The following is a 21,569-nucleotide window of genomic DNA, read 5'->3' on the forward strand; positions in this document are numbered from 1 at the left end:
GAAGCAGTCAGTCAGGTGTGCTGCAGTGCTTATGTGGTAAGAAATAGCAAGCTAATAGGTGGAGAGAGCTTAGGGACATAAATAAGAGCTTATCAGTCTGTTGTTTCTATTTTCAATTCCCATTCACAGGCTGGGGGTAACACAAGACCTATAAGCATTACCCAAAAGGGGAAGCGCTGCTTATTTTCCTCCTCCTCCACTCCACTGCCACATTTTGCACCTCAGGTGGGAGCAGGCACATGGTTTTGACAGGTACCGACTCCCACATTTGGGTGACTTCACCGTAGCAAAGTCATCCTTACGTTTGGCCCCTCCTCCTTCCCCCACCACAGGGCCATTCACAAAGCACAGCAGGGAACCGGCTGTGGAGCCATAACTGCCGATTTCCCTTACCTGAAATGGCAGCCGCAGCACAAGAGAGCCAATTGAAAAATCGGCTCGGGTGAAGACACCGCTGGATTCGTGGATAAGTAAGTGTCCTAATATTAAAAGTCAGCAGCTACAGTATTTGTAGCTGCTAACTTTTATTTATTTTTTCTGATGGAGCCTGGAGCTCTGCTTTAACTGCAGTACAGAAAAAAATGAGGTATCCTGCCCTGTCAGACAGGACCATGCTGTGTGACAGAGCTGTGTAAATCTCAGAATTGAATAAACAAAATAAATCCTGATACAGATAAACCAATTTCCTATATGTATTCCATCTGTATATTTAGCAGTTTGATCTACATAAGATGAGAAAAATACCTTACAATGCGCAGTAGAATGGAATTATTTGCTTTATTATAAGGCAATCATTTAAATCATTAAAATCACCTTCTTTGTTAATGTATTTGGTAAAATTTTAAATAGCATATTGATATATTTAATACAACCAGCTATAGAGATTATTTTAAATCAAGTAATATACAGTTTGGTATCCAAACCACATATATTTTTATTATTATTATTTTATATTGTAACAGTATATGCTGTTACAAAATAACCCAATTGGATGCAAAGGAAAAAAATTTCAGCACTGCAGTTCCCTAGTTTTACCTCAGAGCGCCGCTGTTTGACCAATAAGGAAAAGAATACAGAACTGGAGATCCACTAATACATGCATCACCTACACACACTGAAGATCTGCAAGAAGAGGCACAGCCATTTCTGGATTCTCTCTACACATATCACTGGAGAAATACCTTCTTTCAGAAACAATGAAATGTATCTCTATATAAATATTTCCATCTTGGATTACAAATACTAATCACCCAGTCAATCTTTTTTTTGGAAGAAATTGAACAATTGGAATGGCTGAGCTGAGATTCTGTTCACAGGCATATAAAGAAATCAGATGGCAAGTAGTATTTTCTGTCTTATGTGGTTGGCTGTGTCATTCAGTCTCTGGTCAGATTCAATATTCCATTGTAGAAGAAATGAGAAAAGACTCTTTTATTGCAAATTTTGCAAAAGACCTGGGATTAAATATTAATCAGCTCTCCTCCAGAAAATTGAGGATTGAGTCACGCATGTCAGAGAAATATTTTTTTGTGGATCTAGACAATGGAAACCTTTATGTGAAGGACAGGATAGATAGGGAGACACTGTGTGGGACAGCAGCTACCTGCTTTCTAACCTTTGATGCTGTGGTTGAAAACCCCTTAAATGTTTTCAGAGTCAAAATTGAAATTCAGGATATTAATGATAATTCTCCAGTGTTTTTTCATAAATCTTTTACAATAGAAATGATAGAATCTACTAAACTGGGGACACAATTTGCTTTACAGAATGCAGAAGATACTGATATTGGTAATAATTCAGTACAGACCTACAAGCTTAGTGCTAATCAGCATTTTACATTGAATGAAAACATTAATCCAGATGGTAGTAAATCTCCAGAACTTGTGTTAGAGAAATCTTTAGATCGAGAAACACAAAATATTCATGAATTAATATTAACAGCGTTTGATGGTGGAAATCCTGTGAAGTCTGGAACAGCAATAATAAGGATCATTGTTATGGATGCGAATGATAATTTTCCTGTATTTACCCAGCAACTGTATAAAGTCAGTGTGAGTGAAAATACTTCAGTCAATTCTTCTATAGTAACTGTAAAAGCAATTGATATAGATAAAGGTGTTAATGGAAACATTACATATTCTTTTCGTAAAACATCAGAGCACATCCATCATTCAGGCACTTTTATTATTCATCCAATAAGTGGTGAAATTAAAACAATCAGAAAGGTGGATTATGAAGTAGCAAATAGCTATGAACTGTCTGTTCAAGCTAAGGATGGCGGTGGTCTTGTTTCATACAGTAAGGTACTAATTGATGTGGTAGATGAAAATGACAATGCTCCTGAAATAGCCATCACTTCATTATCTTCTCCTGTTCTTGAGAATTCTTCTCCTGGAACCATGATAGCTCTGATCAGAGTCCATGATAATGATATAGGTAAAAATGGAGAAGTTGACTGTAAACTTATAGAAGAAGTACCTTTTCATTTGATACTGTCTTCTGAGAGTTACTACAGTATAGTTTCTGTAGGTTCTATAGATAGAGAAGAGATATCTAGTTATAACATCACAATTGTAGCTACAGATAAAGGATCTCCTCCACTTTCAAGCAGAAGAACCATCACATTGGATATATCAGATGTTAATGACAACCCCCCTTTGTTTAGGAAATTGACTTATGTTGCTTATGTACCAGAGAACAATTTACCAGGAGCCTCAATATACTGCATACAAGCGTCAGATCCTGATACTGGAGATAATGCTAAAATATTGTATTCACTAACTGGAGCAAATGAGAAAGATCTTCCAATGTCTTCATATTTTTCCATCAATATGGAGACTGGAGTTCTGTATGCACAAAGATCATTTGATTATGAGCAGCACAAGGAGTTCCAAATACAAATAATTGCTAGAGATAATGGAAGCCCATCACTGAGCAGCAATACAACATTAATTATAAAAATTGTGGATTTGAATGACAATGCACCAAAAATCTTATATCCATCATCAGAAAGTGGAGGAACAACTATGTTTGAAATGGTCCCCTTTGCCTCTGAGCCGGGTTCTTTAATAACAAAGGTGGTTGCTGTGGATTCAGACTCTGGACATAACGCTTGGCTCTCTTATCATTTCTTACAATTGTCAGAAATATCCTACTTTATTATTAATGAGCACACAGGTGAAATAAGGACATCACGTGTCTTTCATGAGAAAGACGTACTGAAACACAAAGTTGTGGCAATAGTAAAAGACAATGGAGAACCCTCGCTCTCTGCTACCGTCACTTTAAACATTGTCATTACAGATAATTTCCAGCAAGCAATTCCTAAATTTGTTGATCAACATACTGATGAAGATCAACAAGCCAACTTACAGCTGTACTTAGTAATCACTCTAGTCATCATTTCCTCACTATTCATTATAACTGTTATCTTGACTATTATATCTAAATGCAAAAAGACCAAACCATTCCCAGTGTTTGATCCAATAAGTTCAACTTTATATCCTCAAGTTGACCCCAGAGTGTTGTCTCAGTATTCAAGTGGAACTCTAAGTCTTCCTTACTCTTACAATGTTTGTGTGGCTTTGGATTCTGCGGAAGGTGATTTTACATACATGAAATCCAATCAAAATGTTCCTGTGGACAATCTTATTGATGCTGATGATTCAGGGCTTGGAAATGAAAGTTTAAAGGAAAGTTTGCCAACAAGCAATATAGCACTGGTGAGTTTTTCCAAATGTAATAATTTTCCAGCTACTTTGGTTGGGAAGATCTAATGCTATTTTACTTTTATAAAACTGAGCATTGTAGTACATATGGCTTAATTTTAATATTTTGCAGTACATGCTGGATAAGCAGGTGTGATGTTTTACAGTGATCGCATCCTTGGTTTGCGTTCTACTGTGGACACTGTATGACAATTGTGTGTTCTTCTACTTGCATGGATTTCCTATGGGCACACTAGCTTTTCATGCACCCCAGAAAGCACAGGTGCAGTATTTAACTTTGCTACCTGCAGCTTGTCAAAGTCTATGACAGACTGAAATTGAATCATGCTTACAGCATGATTCATAAAGCAGGCTGATCCTGAATAGCATTGGCCCTACTGGGCACATAAGAAGAACAGAGGGAACTGCACTTCTGTTTTGTGATGTCACACAAAAATTCCACCATGGCACCTTACAGCTATGCATTCTGCCCATGGAACAGCTTATGGCCCGCAACAACCCATGCCACAGGCCCAATTCTGCACTGGAATAGTATGCAGGTGACATGCTGTATACTAAGGCTATGCAAGTACACAGAGGTCACGTACTTCAGGGGTAAAGGGAATGTTCATACATGGCCCCTAAGTTTCGGGGCCATTATAGGATACTGAACCAATATAACTTACATGAACCTACACAGCAGGCTCCTCCTCTGTCCTACAGATCTCTATATCCTGCTGAGAGGCCAAACAACAATTTGTCGGTATGCTGTCTGCATATTATCATGATTGCCAGTTGATTGCTTGCATATTGTTACCATAGTTTGCTACCATATAGCCACAATTGGCTGTTTATTGCCTGCATATTGTCATGGCTGTAATTTCATTGTGAATGTGTTTCTACAATGACAATAAATCTTATCTTATCTTAAGATAAGATCGTATCTTATCTTATCTTATTGTCTAGATATCACCACAATCATCTGTTTTCTGCCTGATTATTGTAAATGATGTCAGTTTGTTTTCTGCATATTGAAATATTTGACTGATTATTGCCTGGACATTATGTACAATTTCCCATCTGGGACCCATGTATTGTCAGGATAGTCATTTATGTGTTGTGAAGTCACTGCTGTTTAATGGATTATAACACAATCATTTGAGGCCTGTTACTATCAAAGCATGCTGTTAATATACTTATGTTTTGTCACAGTGCACTACATGCTCCACTATTACAGTCTTGCACTTGCAAATTTGTTTATTTATTTATTTCTTATTAACATGAATTACCCAGTCTATAACACATTAGGACTTCTTAACAGTATCTATTTTTGGGGGTATTTCACGTCCCAGCATTTATTTAATTTCATGATTACTATTCCATACTAGTTATGCAACTTCAGTAGAGAAGTGAGTGATGTCATGTCAGGGTCTACCCTGCGCTAGAAAACAGGAGGTTATTCAATGCCCTGCCAGTAGGGGGTAATAGACAGGCAGTCACTGGGGCTAAGCCTAGAAGTATACTCTGGTCGCTAAAACAGATTATGGCATCATCTTGCACTTCTGATTTAGAGCCATGTATGGTATAGCAAAATTAATGTATAACAAATGACACCTTTGTATTGGCTCTCTGTATGTCATAGCAACATTGCAATGGTTTGTTGACACTGAAGAGTGTGTGTTTTTGTATACAGCACTCCCTGTGCGACTCAGGCAGGACCGAATTTAGATATTTTCATTTATTTAGGGTTAGCCTAAAACTAGCAGTGGCAATTGTAAAGTGTGAACTGTATGTTAATAATAGGTTTTTATAGGGCATATGATTTATTAATTGATTTATTTAATGTTCTATTAATTAATAAATGTATTTATTTTTGTAAAAGTCTAAAGAAAGTTTTTTTTTTTCTATAGATGATAAGTGAATATAATCAATAGAACCAATATATCTTAGGGATGGGTGTCAATAAAGATAAAAATAATCCTTGGAGCTACCAGCAAAATATTGATGAACAACAATGAAACTGATATGTAGTAGGTGCAGCACTCAAAGGAAATGTCCATAAAACATTTAATTCTCAAAAGTGATTGGAAACAGCACACTTGATGGGGTATAATTTGAATGTAAACAGGAAATTAGAACCACCACTGGCACCCGAACACACTGCCTCTTACCTTCCTCTTTGAGCTCTTATAACAAGGGTCAAATGAGCATCGGATATGGTAATATCCCTTGGTCTTAGCACACCATGATCAAACAGGCAAAGCAGGATGGATACAGGTACCCTGGTCTCCATGCTCTGTTCCCAGTATTCACACTGTTAGATCCACACTAGTATTAATCCCATAAAACATAAAGGAATAGTCCTCATGGTGCAGTAATCATTAATATGATTTTATTCATAAAAAAGTGAAGATATTTTGCTCACAAGATTCAAGTTTTAAAACGCTTGATGCTGGATACAAACTCTCAGCTCACACACCGCCAACAAGGTGGCCGCCACGTCCCGGCATACACTCGCATCACGTCACAAGCTCCTCCCATCAATATATCTTCTGCAAACTGATTTTAAAAATGACATTCACATACCTTTTTATCTCAAAATCACATAAAGTAAGTTGAATATGTAGAAATTGCACTTATGTATATTTACATAGATATAATGGATGTGAAAAAATGTTTTAGTGTTGCATTTCATGTACACCTTAGAACACTGTTTGCATTACTAGGCGTAATAAATGTTCACTTTTTCACTGAAAATAGAGTAACTCTTTAAAGTTTTACTACAGCTAAATAACTTCTTTTATAGTTTTGGGTAGAGTATTGCAGGGTTGGAACCTGTCAGGTTTGTACTAGATCTTCTTGCAGGATCAACAGATAATAACATTTAACCCCTACCTAAGTCCAAGCGCTTATAGATCCAGTGAGACAAATTGACCGGTAGGTGCACTACAATACACCTCCCTATATAGTTATTTGCCGTTAATCAGTGGACATCATCCGCACTGGTTGAAAAATATCCCGAAAGGCCAGCTGATGAGAATAAGAAGAAATTGCACTACGGATGACGATTTTATGATACATTCAAAGGTCACTAGTGATAGATTTATCCAAAGGAGGTAAAAAGAACACATTTGGATAATATTGTTAAAGAATTGGTGGAGACACCAGGAGATGTATGTTTGAATGACAGAGAATGACAACAGAACCCCAGATGAGAATGGGGTTTTATCTCTGATTTCATACACAAAAAGGAAAAAAAAAGGAAATCGAAATGATTTTTAGACGGCACTGGCATGTATTGTGTTTGGATAGAGTCTTAGCCCTTGTACACACGGTTGGACATTCTGACAACCAAATCCGTTGGATTTTGTCCGACGGATTTTGTCCGAAACTGTTGCATACACACGGTCGGACAAAGTTGTCGGAAAATCCGATCGTTCAAAACGTGGTGACGTTATTTCATTACGACGGGACTACGTTCAGGCTAGTAGCCAATAGATTTGGTATAGGAATTTGATCTGAGCATGCGTGGCACTTTGTCCGATCGGAATTCTCTACAAACGAACGGACAAAGTCCAATCGGATCATGTTGTGGGAAAATTTTATAGCCCTGCTCTAAAACTTTGTTGGTCGGATATTCCGACGGAAACAGTCCGATGGAGCCCACACACAGTCGGATTATCCGACAACACGGTCCGATCAGACATTTTCCGTCGGAATGTCCGACCGTGTGTACAAGGGCTTACAGAATGTATTGCCAGAGCATCCGTCATTTATTTATCGGAAAGCCCCAAATTTTGGGTATAGGGTGGTACAAAAAGTGCTCGACCTTCTGGTTATGTTTTGGCAATGCACAGGCTTTTATTCATGCAGAAAGTGTAGTGTATGTTTACAATTAAATAATCCCATCAGAGGTTTATCAGAATTTAGGTCCACTGGTAATAATAAGATATTCAGTATCTCAGAATTTATTACGTGTAACACTACACATGTAGCACATCAAAAATGGGGAGAGCAATGGGGTGGGCCTTTAAATGAAGTGTGTAATTGAAATGAGGTAGATTTGATGAACAATTGGGAAGATTTATTGGTTCATAAAGGTATAAACATGTAGTGTATGTGTTACAGTGTCCTTGTAATTTAATGTATGTTGGTCGGACTAAAAGAAAGTTTAAAATTAGGATTTCTGAGCACATACCTAACATCGAAATTGGGTTCAAGTACCATAGTGTATCCTTACATTTTAAAAAAATTCCACAAGAAAGGAAGATTGTGTACATCTGAACTGGAGGGGTTCAAATATCGAAGAGAAAACCCCAGTGGATTTTCCTTATGGATACATTAACCACTTCCCGACCAGCGCACGACGATGTACGTCGACAGAATGGCACGGGCAGGCATATTGGCGTACATGTACGTCCAATATTCGTTGCCGCCGTGCCATCGGGAGCGCGCCGCCGGCGGCGCGCTCCCGCGCTGGTCGGGACCCCCGTGAGTCCGGTCGCGGGACCCGCGGACTCGATCGCCGCGGGCATCCCCGCGATCGTCTCACGGAGCGGCCGAATGGAGGAAATGCTGTATAAACAACATTTTTCCATTCTGCCTAGCAACTAGTGACGCTGATCTCTGCTCCATGTGATTGGAGCAGAGATCAGTGTACACTAAATGAAAGCCCAACCCCCCCACAGTTAGTAACACACCCCTAGGAACACTTAACCCCTACACTGCCACCCACTGGTTAACCCTTTCACTGCCAGTGTCATTTACACAGGAATCACTGCATTTATATAGCAGTGATTACTGTATAAATGACAATGGTCCCAAAAATATGTCAAAAATGTCCGATGGGTCCCCCACAATGTCGCAGTCACAATAAAAATCGCAGATCGCCGCCATTACTAGTAAAAAAAAAAATAATAAAAAATCATTAATAAAAATGCTATAAAACTATCCCTATTTTGTAAACGCTATAACTTTTGCGCAAACCAATCAATAATCGCTTATTGCGATTTTTTTTACCAAAAATATGTAGAAGAATACGTATCGGCCTAAACTGAGGGAAAAACATGTTTTTTTATATATTTTTGGGGGATATTTATTATTACAAAAAGTAAAAAATAATGCGTTTTTTTCAAAATTATCGCTCTATTTTTGTTTATAGCGCAAAAAATAAAAACCGCAGGGGTGATCAAATACCACCAAAAGAAAGCTCTATTTGTGGGAAAAAAAGGACGTTAATTTTGTTTGGGAGCCACGTCGCACGACCGCGCAATTGTCAGTTAAAGCGACGCAGTGCCGAATTGCAAAAAGTGGTCTGGTCTTTGACCAGCAAATTGGTCCGGTCTGAAAGTGGTTAACACCAAGGGAAATTAATATTGAACTAGATGTAAACTGCTTTATTAGGGATTTTTAGCTGAGTTTTAGTATATATATATATATATATATATATATATATATATATATATATATATATATATATATATATATATATATATATATATATATATATATATATATATGGATGTAATATATGTATATAATATATGTATATATTTGGTGTCTGTTATGGCATCTTCTCCATTCAAACCAACTTAGGATACTCATAGACCCTTGTGGGATTTTTATTGAGATTTTTATTGAGGTATATTGATAATTAGCAGTAGTGTATTTTATTCCGTTATTTTTAGCCATCACATTATTAGTAATTATATTTATAATTTTCGCTAATTAATTAAATATAACTTTTTCTCTAGCTGTTCTGGTCAATGTAAATAGATGGATGATTATATGATAAATTACACCCTAGAATATTATGGTTCTCTGACTTTATATGTAATTTCAACCTGTGTCTTTTGGGCACTGACAGATTGCTTTAGACATGTCCGTCCAGAGTTAACCATGAAGTGTGAGCCGATTGGGAGTTACCATGGCAGCCGTCCACTTAACGAAGCTTACATAGAACCAATTGGCTGGGACGAGGGTTATATATACTTGGCATGTGGTGCCGTTTGGCCATACCCTCAGATAATGTCGTTGATGATGAAACACATCAGATTTGGGCCAAGCGACTGCCAGTTAGTGACGTCATCATGCTGATCGGGACGGGCGCTCACTAGTAAGCATTGCAAAGCGAGGTAGGAGATCCTGCCTGGTATCGGATCCCTCCCAGATGCTGATGGACGTTATATCGATTTATTGTCTGATTTTATTGTTTATATTGTAAGTGAATTTCTGGAGAGGGGGGTTTTATTAAAGCATTTTAAATGGTATTATGCTATGGTTACCTTTTTTTGCTTCCGCATGAGAATATCAGTGCAAAGAGCCCACTTCTGAGTTGTAGTGTGAGAGTGGGGCATCTGACTATAGAGTGACACCTGTGTTTATCGATTGAAGCCTTTTTTCCAGTTGAGTCTGGTAAAGCCTCATACACACGATAGGACTTTGTACAAACTTTCCCTTGGATTTTTGTACAAAGGGCGTCGGCCCTGAACTTGTATTGCATACACACAGCAGGACTTTTTCAGCCAACTTTCACCAAATCATGTGGTTTTTCTGCTCTTTACTGCCACCTTTGGTCAACTTCTGTATTGTTGCCTGATCTTTTGCATTGGTTCTGAGCATGCCTGTTTGTACTTTGTACAAAAGTCCTATGGTTTTCTGTACACACGATCAGACTTTGCTCCATCGGACTTTTGTTGCCAGAAAGTTTGTCCGTTCGCACAGCCAACAAAAGTCAGATGAAAACCAAAAAAGTTTGTCCGATGGAGCGTACACACAGTCAGATGTTGCTCCAAAACAGCTAATTTGCATGTTTGTTGTCAAAAAGTCTGATCGTGTGTATGGGCCTTTAGAGTGTTTTTCAACAGGGGTGACCTGTCCCCTGGTTTTTCTCATGCGTGGAGGTGTTGGTGGTAGATCACTGTGAAACTTTAGTGTCTGGAATCTCCAATCAGATGGAACTTGTTTTCACTGTATGCGGATTGAGAAATACAACTTGCTCTTTTTCTCTTTATGCCATTCCAATATCACTGTCATTTTATATTGATATATGAATTGATGTTATGTAGCTCTGCCAGATATGATTTGTTTTTTAGGTAATAACATTTGGTTGATGATTGAATGCCTAAAAGGCATATATACCGCACTTTGTCACTAGCATTAACACAATTATTTTCGTTTTTTCTGAGTCTCACATAACATAGTTGCATTACCTGTTGATTCTGTCAGTAGGTCCTTTATTTCTTCACTTCCTATAATATGGTGACAGTGCTGTTTATTCTGCAGTGGAATTGTACTGCGGCATTTCCTCCCTGTGGACAGATTTGTCTTAATAGGTATTCAGTGTTAAAGTGACAAACAAGGTTGTGGTCGCGATGTAAGACTGAGTGGACATGTATTGCCTGAGCTTTGCTCCTGTTGCTATCCTGACACTTATATGGACTCCTTTTTATTCCACTGGAAGCCTCCACAAGGACAACCTGGGTTCAAAGAAGGCACTGAGCACCCGCGGGTCCCTCCGCTGTCACCAGGAAGGCTAAGATCCTCCTGTAATCCTGCAAGTACTCCATGCTTCTCCTCTCCCGCGGCGGCCATATTGGCCACAAGGCTCCCTGTGTGCACCCTGTCACTGGCTATTCAGACACCTACTGGGCCATCGGAAGGGGCTAGTTCTACCACTTCCTGGAAGCTATTAAGGCTTATAATGATGCTGTTAAGTTCTGTAAAGATACCCTCGCGGGCAAGATCGATTATTTGGCCCCAGACATCAGCCTTATGCGCCATGATCTGGATAAGTTTAGATTCAGGATGTTGGAGCCAGTGGACCATATCTCACAGCTTGAAGACTCCACCAGCACAGACTTTAGAGAAGTGCACGCCTTGCAGATTCAAGTCAAAACGCTTCAGGACAAAGTCATTGATACTGAGAATTGACTCAGACGAAACAACGTTCATGTTTGTGGTGGAGAGGAGCCACAGGCCCCACACCACCGTGGCGTTTTTTTTTAATTGGTCAATTATTGTGACCGTGGTCAGATTCTGGCTGCAGCCAGAGCTACGGTATGAGAACACTAAGATCCTTCTCTTCCCAGACTTCTCACTGGAGAAACAGCAAAGGCACTGCTCCTTCACAGAGTTCCAAAAGAGGCTCCAGGAACAAGGCCTCAAGTTTAACCTTCTCTATCCTTGTAAGCCCCGGGTCGTGGACGGCGACCACGACAAATTTTTTTAAACTCTGGCGGCTGCAGCATCCTGGCTAGATGGTCGCTAATTCTACCACCTGCGAGTTCCCTGTGTGAGATGTAATCCAACAGCCGTATCACAGCAAGTGTTTGGACCTTGTCTTGATTTTTATCCTGGAATCTGATCGATAACCCTTATTGTCCAGGCGAATATACTGTTCCTATGTGCCTACTGTCCTACTGTTCTTAATGGGCTTAATTATCAGCTCCACAATAGAAGAGTCCATTGTCTGGGGCCAGGATGGTTAATCAATAAGTGATAACTTCTTACTTCTTAATTTTGTGACTTATTGCTGCTTCCCTATCTGACTACCTTTTTGAGTCCCCCAAAAATACCCCCCCCCCCCCAATTCAGTGGTTTCACTGCTACTGACTGCAGTTTGCTTCCTCTGGGACCATACTCCCTCCAGTCCCATCCTCCCTTTCCTTCCTGGAGTGTGCAGTCTGAAGGACCACCAGCATTTGGGAGGTGCCGGGTACCGTTAGGGTTGTGCTCATTTTGTTTACCGTAAATTTTGGCTTGTGCTCTATTACTGTCTATTATATTGGTGTTTCAGTCCCTAGATCCTCCTGTAGAGTAATTTACTCTCCTGATCCTGTCATCACGTGACTGAGATATGGTATTGGTTGTATCCTGGAATGTGAGGGGTCTTAACTCCAAATTTAAGAGGGCTCTTTTATTTCAGTATTTCAAACCGCATAATCCACAGATTCTGATTTTACAAGAGACACATCTGATGGGCTGTAAGGTGATGGCTTTGAAAAAAGCCTGGGTGCATTTCATGCCTCTTACTCTATTTATGCCAGAGGGGTGTTGATTCTGATACATAAAACCCTTCCTTGTTTTGTTGAAGCAGTACACACTGACCCTTAATGGCAGGTAGGTACTGTTGGTGCTCACATTATGGAAGTAGTGGTATGTCATTGTTGGCTTATACTGTATGTTCCTCCACCATTCAAACTTGAAATACTGTATGCTATTCTGGAGAGGATTACCCCCTATTGTCCTGCTAAGCTGTTAATGATGGGTGACGTTAATGCCATCCTGTCTCTGGACCTAGATAGACCCATACCACCTAAGTCCTGCACTGGGGACTTACTGAACTGGGCTGTGTCAGCTGGTGTAACAGAAGTCTGGAGATGGAAGCACCCTTCCACCAAAGCCTATTCTTGTTATTCCACCTCTTACAATAATTCCTCCAGAAGTGATTATGCAGTTGCTAACCCTGCCATGCTGACTGATATTGTTGAGGTCTCATATCTCCCTGCTGGCCTATCAGACCATTGCCCTCTGGTAATCAAGTTTAAAACTCATTCCCTTCACAATGGCTCCATGTGGCATCTAGGCGCTCAATGTATCTCTTTCACAAGCCAGCTCATCACAGCGGTTTGGTGCGTGGCCCTGGATATGACCAACTCTGCGGTGATTGTGGAGGAAGCAGTGGTCTGGGCTTTGGAGGCACTGTCAAATTTACCTTTTAAGGGGCCCAAAGCTCCCTATGATGTAACTCCCTCCATGCTCACAACCCTCCAAGCTTTGAGGGTGGGGTTAACTTGGGAGAAATATCCAAGAGCAGCGGTTTCTCCAAATGCCCCCTTGTGGAATAACCCCAACTTACCACATCTTTTGGCGATCCCTGAACCTAGAACCCTAGTGTGGGCCAAATACAACTTCAAACTGTTCTCGGATGTTGCCACAGATAATTCCATCTGTACCTTGGACCATCAATGTCCCACCCTCGCACCTATTTAGATACCTGCAGTTAGTTGTCCCATGCTTTCAAAAGTAAATCCCCCCCCCCCCCCCCGGAGAGAGACAATTTGCACAACTTGACCTCGAAAGGATTATAAGGTATAACTGTGCAGAGAAGTCCATTTCTATCTTATAAGCTCATCTCCTCTGAGTCTCATCCCTGGATTTGTGTGCACTTCACCAGCACTGATCCTAGAATGCTCTGGAGCTTGACTTTGAAGATTGGGATTTCCCATTCAAAATTGTTGTCTCCCTACGAGACCATCTCATACAATATACAGTAATTGCCATAGGGCATACATTACTCCGTCTAGGCTTCATAAAATGAGACCCTCCCTGTCTTCGGAGTGCTGGTGTTGTAGTCGTACTCCAGAAGACTTTATCCATGTATTTTGGTCCTGCCCTGTAATCAAGGTGTACTGGGCTCAAATACTTTCTGTAGTAAATGACCTGCTGGGCATATAGGTGGCTCCATTCCCACAAATTTGTCTGTTGGGTCTGGTGGAGGAGCTAGTGCCTAGAGTGGCAGAGAGGACCCTGATAGGTCTCCTTCTATTCCAGGAAAATGATTACCTTATTCTGGAAAAAACAGGCTCTGCCCTCCCTTTCTTTATGGAAATACTGTTCTAAACTTGTATAAAGATACTTATTACCATCGAGGCTGTAAAACCCTCCACAGCAACATCTGACTGAGTCAAAAAATACTTCTGCCAATACTGCCACCCCCTTCTTCTCATCCCTCTCCTCCTCTGATATCCCCTCTCTATCGGGAAGATACTCTACTGAGGTTGTTTATCTCTATTGTTTTAGATCCTTCTTGAGCATGAGCTAATATAGATAATTATTTAGACCTGTCAATACCAGCATGAGGTTTTGGATGTTTCTTGCTATGTATTAACTTGCAGAGACCCTTGTTTGGGTACATGCTGAAGTCACGTCAGGACTTTGTTTTTCTATGTTCTTACACATCTGTGTATGTTATATGTTTTGTTTACAATAAAAAGATGAAAAAAAAGTGACAGCCAAATGAAAGCCCAACTCCAGCTAACACATTTTTAATCTGATTTTGATTTCTCCTATAATTATATTTTAAGTTTAAATTATCTTAACTCGTAGTTATTTTTTTGTTTACCACTGACTTCTTGTGTGCCTTATTTAGTTTGTTATACTAATGCAAATATCTATCATAGCCTCTTGAAAGCGCTAAGTACATACTTACATATTCATAAAACTTAATGGAAGTAGATGGTAACATATTTTCAAATATTAGAATTCACAAATGAATCAGATGTAATAATATCTAAAATAATGACTTGGAAATTTTTTCTAAGACACTGCAATTCCCCAATTCGACCTCACAGTGCCGCTGTTGGCCAATAAGGAGAACATAGGAGATCCAGAAGCACCTCTATGAGGCAGTCAGTACACAATTACAAAAAAACAGAGCATTTCTGCATGGGATGTGACTGCTGCAGGTCTCTCAAAGAAGAAGACGTGTGTTCTGACATTTTATCTCAATTAATCTTCAAATTATTTCAACTACATTTTTCTAGAAACAAAAGAAATGACTGGCTTGAAGAGGCAGCATGGACAGGCACTGCAAGGAATCAGATGGCAAGTAATGATCTCTTTATATTCCTGGTTGTGTCATTCAGTCTCTGCTCAGATTCATTATTCCATTGCAGAAGAGATGAGAAAAGGTTCACTCGTTGGGAATTTAGCAAGAGATCTTGGAATGAATGTGAAGGATCTTTCAATGAGAAAACTCCGTATTGTTTCACGTGTGTCTGAAAAATATTTCAGTATCAATCTGGATAATGGAAATGTATATATTGCAGAGAAGATAGACAGAGAGACACTGTGTGGGGCTGCAGCTGATTGTGTCCTGACCTTTGATGCTGTGGCTGAGAATCCTTTAAATGTTTTTAATGTTAGGATTGAAATTCAAGATATAAATGACAATCCACCAAGGTTTCTCTATGAGACAATTAGATTGGAAATAAGTGAATCTACTTTACCAGGAGCAAGATTTGTTTTGCAGAAAGCTGAAGATTTGGATATCGGAATTAATGTATTAAAAGGCTACAAACTCAGTTCAAACAAGCATTTTGTCTTAGGAGAAAGAATTAGCTCTGATGGCAGTATATTTCCTGAACTAGTTCTAGAAACATCTCTAGACCGAGAGACAAAAGATTACCATGAACTAATTCTATCAGCTGTTGATGGAGGAAATCCTGTTCTAACAGGGAGCACACTGATTACCATTGCCATCATTGACATTAATGATAATACACCTATATTTACCCAAGAAGTATACAAAATAAGCATTAAAGAAAATATGCCATTAAATTATATAATTCTGCAGGTCAGGGCAACTGATGGGGATGAAGGTGTGAATGCAGAGATTACATATTCGCTTAGTACTATGTCAAATAATATTCTGCAGATGTTTGAAATTAACCCTAGAAATGGGGAAATTACAACAAAAGGGCATGTGGATTATGAACTGACAAAACATTATGACATTTCTGTACAAGCCATTGATGGAGGTGGACTGGCCGCCCATTCCAAAGTATTAATAGAAGTATTAGATCAAAATGACAATGCTCCTGAGATATCCATCACCTCCTTGACTATGCCTATCCCGGAAAACACCGTTTCTGGTACAGTGGTGGCCTTAATTGAAGTTCATGACCAAGATTCAGGAGAAAATGGAGAAGTTCAATGTCTTATCACAGGCAATGTGCCATTCCAATTACAGTCATCTTCAAGCAATTTCTATAAGATTATTACAAAAAGTACCTTGGACCGAGAAAAAATTACATCCTACAACATTACTATTCAAGCTTCTGACAAAGGCACACCTCCAATGACTGTTAAAAAAGTTATTCAACTAGATGTGTCTGATGTCAATGACAATGCTCCTGAGTTTGATAAGCTGACTTACACTGCATTTGTTCCTGAAAATAATTTACCAGGAGCTTCCATATTCAGTATTCAAGCAAGAGATATAGACAGTGAAAATAATGCTAAAGTAGTTTATTCTGTAAGTGGCATCAACTATGAGAAAGATCCTATGTCCTCTTTTATATCCGTTAACCCAGAAACTGGAGTTATTTATGCACAACGCACATTTGATTATGAACTACAAAAGGAATTTATCTTCCAGATTAATGCCAGAGACAATGGAAAACCATCTCTGAACAGCAGCACAACTCTAAGAATGTTTGTAGTAGATCAGAATGATAATTCACCCATCATTCTGTATCCATCATCAGATGCTGATCGCCCTGCCTTTGAGTTAGTGCCTTGGTCCTCAGAACCAGGTTCTTTAATATCCAAAGTAGTAGCTGTGGATGCTGACTTTGGACACAACGGCTGGCTATCTTTTATTTTGCAAGCATCAGAACCATCATTTTTCACCATTGACCAACACACAGGTGAGATCAGGACTTCACGAATGTTCCAAGAAAAGGATACCTTAAAACATAGCATTGTTGTTATAGTAAAAGACAATGGCTTCCCACCTCTTTCTGCTTCTGCCACTCTAAATCTAATGATTGCGGATAATTTTCAGCAGATAATTCCTGAAATGACCAATCAGACAAACAAATCAGAGTCTCAGTCCAACTTACACTTCTACTTGCTAATAGCCTTGGCATTGATTTCTTTTCTGTTCATATTCACTGTGATATTTGCTATAATTTCTAAATATCGAGAATCCAAGTCTTCCACCTCATTTGGATCTTTGGCTACAAATCTGTATCCTACAGTTGATCCCAGATTTCTTTCTCAGTTTAATAATGGAACATTACAGCTTCCTTACTCATATGATGTTTGCGTAACTCTGGATTCTAGTGAAAGGGACTTTGCTTACCTTAGACCTCAGTCCAGTGTTCCAGTAGACCATCTTATTGACACCGATGACTCTGGGATTGGAAATGAAAGCTCTAAGGATTCCTTACTTGCAGACAATATCGCATCTCAGGTATGCTTTTCAAAAGTTTGGAATATATTTTAATAGAGAAACAATGTTGATCAAATTGAATTGAACATATCGATATCAAGTTAATAGTTCATAAATTAAAGTGCTTATCTAAAGTGTCAAATTCATCTTAAATCTATATATCTGTCTATGGGGTTTATTTAGGAAACCTGGGTAAGAAAATGAACCCAAGTGACCAATGAGAAATTTCTATTTATTTTTTGAGATAAAAGGGAAAGTTGAAACCTGATTGGTCGCAACAGGCACCAACTCCAGTTTTTACTCATCATTCTCACCAGTTTCCATGATTTAACCACTAACAATCTATTTATGTCTGCAATAGTTTATCCCATACTTCTACAGGCCTGTTTATATTTACAGTATATTAAAGCCAAAACTTTGTTGTGTTTTTGTTTTTTAGTAGGAAATCATTAAAACTCCTGTATTTTTTTTTCTGCTGTCTTTGTTCAGTTGGAAATAGTTTTAAATTTATCCAGAAAAATATCTCTGTTGTCACCAACAGACATCCCCAATTCCCCCATCTGAAGATATCACTTCTATTCCAGTTCCAGTAATAACTCGAAAATCTTGGATTTTCTCTCAATTTCTTTCTGTGTTATAATGTAGGCTGGATTCTTTATTATAACATTCTTCTTGTGGATAGTTGTAAAAGTCTCTCGATTTTTAATTCCTAATTTGAAAATATCCAACTATATCTTAGAAATGTCCTTATTTTCTGCCTAATAAAAGCAGTTGTACACCCCTTTCATTTTTTTAGGCCTAATATCTATTAGTAACCAGGATTCAAAATGTAATGCATCATAATGACAAAATGAATCCTACAAGAAGTAATATTTGATACTAAAAGGTACATAACATGTATATGTGAAACTGGAGAATATAGTTTTGTATGAGTCTTCTAAAGCTGTATTGAAATGTTTAAAGCACCAGACGCCAATCAGCAAGCTAATAATGATATACAGCAAAAGCTTCAGGTATGCTTAAGAACAAAATTCACACAATCTGAGCCATCTGTGTTCTTTTGCAATCAGCCATCATGCAGCAGTCTCGGGAACATCGTGAAAGTGTACTTTCTGAGACATGTTCTGTTTAACTACCCATCCCTCTTCTCCCTGAATCGCTAATATCATTCAAACTTTCAAGGCAAACTTCAATTTGATTGGTGGCTGGGCGTACTCTTTAGTACCAATAATTCTGTATGTGAGAGACAGCAAGTTGCCTTCAGTAAAACATTCAGATAAATATGCTTAAAAAAAATCAGAACAAGGGAAAGTATTTACTATCAATGCAAAGTGTTCCTTGTGCTGATGGCTGTTGCTTTAGCTGACATCCAAAGTCCTACTACCCCAGCAGCATTAATCTTCTGGTGCCCTGGGAGTTAATAAAGCCAAGGAAAGTGTCACAGACACTCATCAAGAGTGCTGACTATGCTCGCACTTTCCGCCCCCTTCCTTCATTCATAGAAGGTGAACTATCACTTCCAAGGTGGCAGACATTTCATTCCACTGCCTGTCCTTCTTTTATATATAGTTTTTCTCTGATCAAAGCTCTAATACCATTTCTATAAATGGAGAAGGAACAGAAAGGGCGGACATAGTTTGTCATTCTTGGTGAGTGTCAGTCAATGGTCATTTGGCTCTATTAACTCCCCGCAGCACCTGAAAGTTATGGCTACTGGGAAAGGGAGCCTCAGAGGACTTTGAATTTAACTAAAGCAACAGCCATCAGCACAAGGGACACTTTTGGGGTTATTTACTAAAGGAAAATCCACTTTGCACTGCAAGTGCACTTGGAAAAAGTTACTGTAGATCTGAGGGGGACATGTAAGGAAAATAAAAAACAGCATTTTAGCTTGCACACGATTGAATGATAAAATCAGCAAAGCTTCCACTCATTTCAGATTTACCCCTTAGATTTAGAGCGACTGCACTTCCAAGTGCACTTGCAGTGCAAAGTGGATTTGCCTTTCGTAAATAACTCTCATTGTAATGATAGTAAGTATTGTCCCTTGTGCTGATTTTTTAAAGAAAAATTTTCAGTAAACTTATGCTAGGTACCCACAGGGAGCTTTTATTTCAACACAGTGGGCTGAATGGAAAAAAACTGAGAGGCTGCCTTACTAAGTGAAGTATTGAGTTGTGAGTAGTGTGGCGATCTACCCCACCAATCTATTGTGGTCTGAGAAGAGGACTGCCTCCCCTGCCAGAACACACCGATCAATGCTCACAGCCATTGGCATGCTTGTTTTCCAGCATGCCTATTCGATAAAAGCCAGTCATCAGACCAGGTTCTGTCAGACAGGCTGCTGTGCACACGGGCTGAATATCTGCCGATTTCTGTTGAACCGCCCAATATTCAGCCTGTAAATACCTTTCCCAATTTACAAATTGTAGCTCTAAAATGACCAGGTTGCTGTCAAAAGGGAGTGGGAGTGATTGGTGCACTAATGCAATGTGTGTATGAAAATTGGAAGTATTGTTATTGGTTAATTTTGACTGGAATCTATACATATAGGCTTATTGAGGGTTGGTTCACACCAGATGCTTTCCAGTGCAATTTTAAAATGCATCCGGTATGCATGTACAGTAATTGCACTATATTCCTATGGCCCTAGTTCACACAGTGTAGTCAGTTCAAGTGCTTTCAACAAAAGTACAACCCGCTGCTTTTTTTTCATGTGGAACGCATCAAAACACATGTAAATGCATGAAACCACACCAGAACACACATGACGAACCATTGTCCTAAGATTTTTCAAGTGTGAAAAAAAGAGGAAAAAAAATGCACTGGAATGCATTGGAAAAACATTTATAAAGAGCATGCAAAATGCATCCAGAACACTGAAACTGTGGTGTGACCATGTGACTGCTGCAGAGGCCAATCTACTGAACTCCATCAGGTGTATGAACAGGTATGAATGGTCTATGTATGGTCTGCACAATATATTAGCACTGTTAAATAAATATTATAGTACATTCTTAAAATGTGTTATAATCAGGCAAATGCATATTTTAATCGCTTGCCGACCACCTCATGCCGATATACGTCAGCAGAAGGGCTCGTACAGGCAAACTAACGTACCTGTACGTTGCCCTTTAAGAGGCGGCCTGTGGACGCGTGCACCTGCGGCAAGCTCCGTGGGTCGGGTCACGGGTCCCGCAGACTCGATGTCCGCGGGGATACCCACGATCGTCTCACGGAGAGGAAGAACGTGGAGATGCTAATGTACACAAGCAGCTCCCCGTTCTGCCTAGTGACAGTGTCACTGATCTCTGCTCCCTGTGATCGGGAGCAGAGATCAGTGACATGTCACACGTAGCCACGCACCCCACAGTTAGAACTGCTCCCCAGGACATACTTAACCCCTACACTGCCCCAGTGGTTAACCCCTTCACTGCCCCAGTGGTTAACCCATTCACTGCCAGTGTAATTTACAAAGGAATCAGTGCATTTGTATAGCACTGATTGCTGTATAAATGACAACGGTCCCAAAAATGTGTCAAAAATGTCCGATGTCGCAGTCATGATAAAAATCATAGATCACCGACATTACTATGCCATAAAACTATCCCCTATTTTGTAAACGCTATCACTTGTGTGCAAACCAATCAATATACGCTTATTGTGATTTTTTTTTACCAAGAATACGTATCGGCCTAAACTGGGGAAAAAAATGTTTTTATATATTTTGGGGGGATATTTATTATAGCAAAATGTAAAAAAGAATGTGTTTTTTTTTTCAAAATTGTCGCTCTTCTTTTGTTTATAGCGCAAAAAATAAAAACCACAGGGGTGATCAAATACCCCCAAAAGAATTAACAGAAAACGAGCAGCGCTGTGGTATTGGTCTAATAGGTTGCTGC

General features: G+C 39.3%; 2 protein-coding genes across 2 annotated transcripts in view; both read left to right on the top strand.

The window, feature by feature from the left end:
- The window catches only part of LOC143964337 (cadherin-related tumor suppressor-like), a 49,410-nt gene extending 37,771 nt beyond the window's left edge, over window positions 1-11,639 (top strand). The window contains exons 7-8 of the mRNA XM_077474032.1: window positions 1,381-3,722; window positions 11,424-11,639. Of these exons, the coding sequence (XP_077330158.1) occupies window positions 1,381-3,722; window positions 11,424-11,639 (2,558 nt within the window). The remainder of the gene's footprint in view (window positions 1-1,380; window positions 3,723-11,423) is intronic.
- LOC143962191 (protocadherin gamma-B5-like) overlaps window positions 1-21,569 on the top strand; it is a 293,876-nt gene that overhangs the window by 66,065 nt on the left and 206,242 nt on the right. The gene's annotated exons all lie outside the window — the stretch shown is intronic.

Source organism: Lithobates pipiens, unplaced genomic scaffold (assembly GCF_037356315.1).
Source record: "Lithobates pipiens isolate NorthernLeopardFrog02 unplaced genomic scaffold, aLitPip1_a1.2 Scaffold_8, whole genome shotgun sequence".
Classification (NCBI taxonomy): Eukaryota; Metazoa; Chordata; class Amphibia; order Anura; family Ranidae; genus Lithobates; species Lithobates pipiens.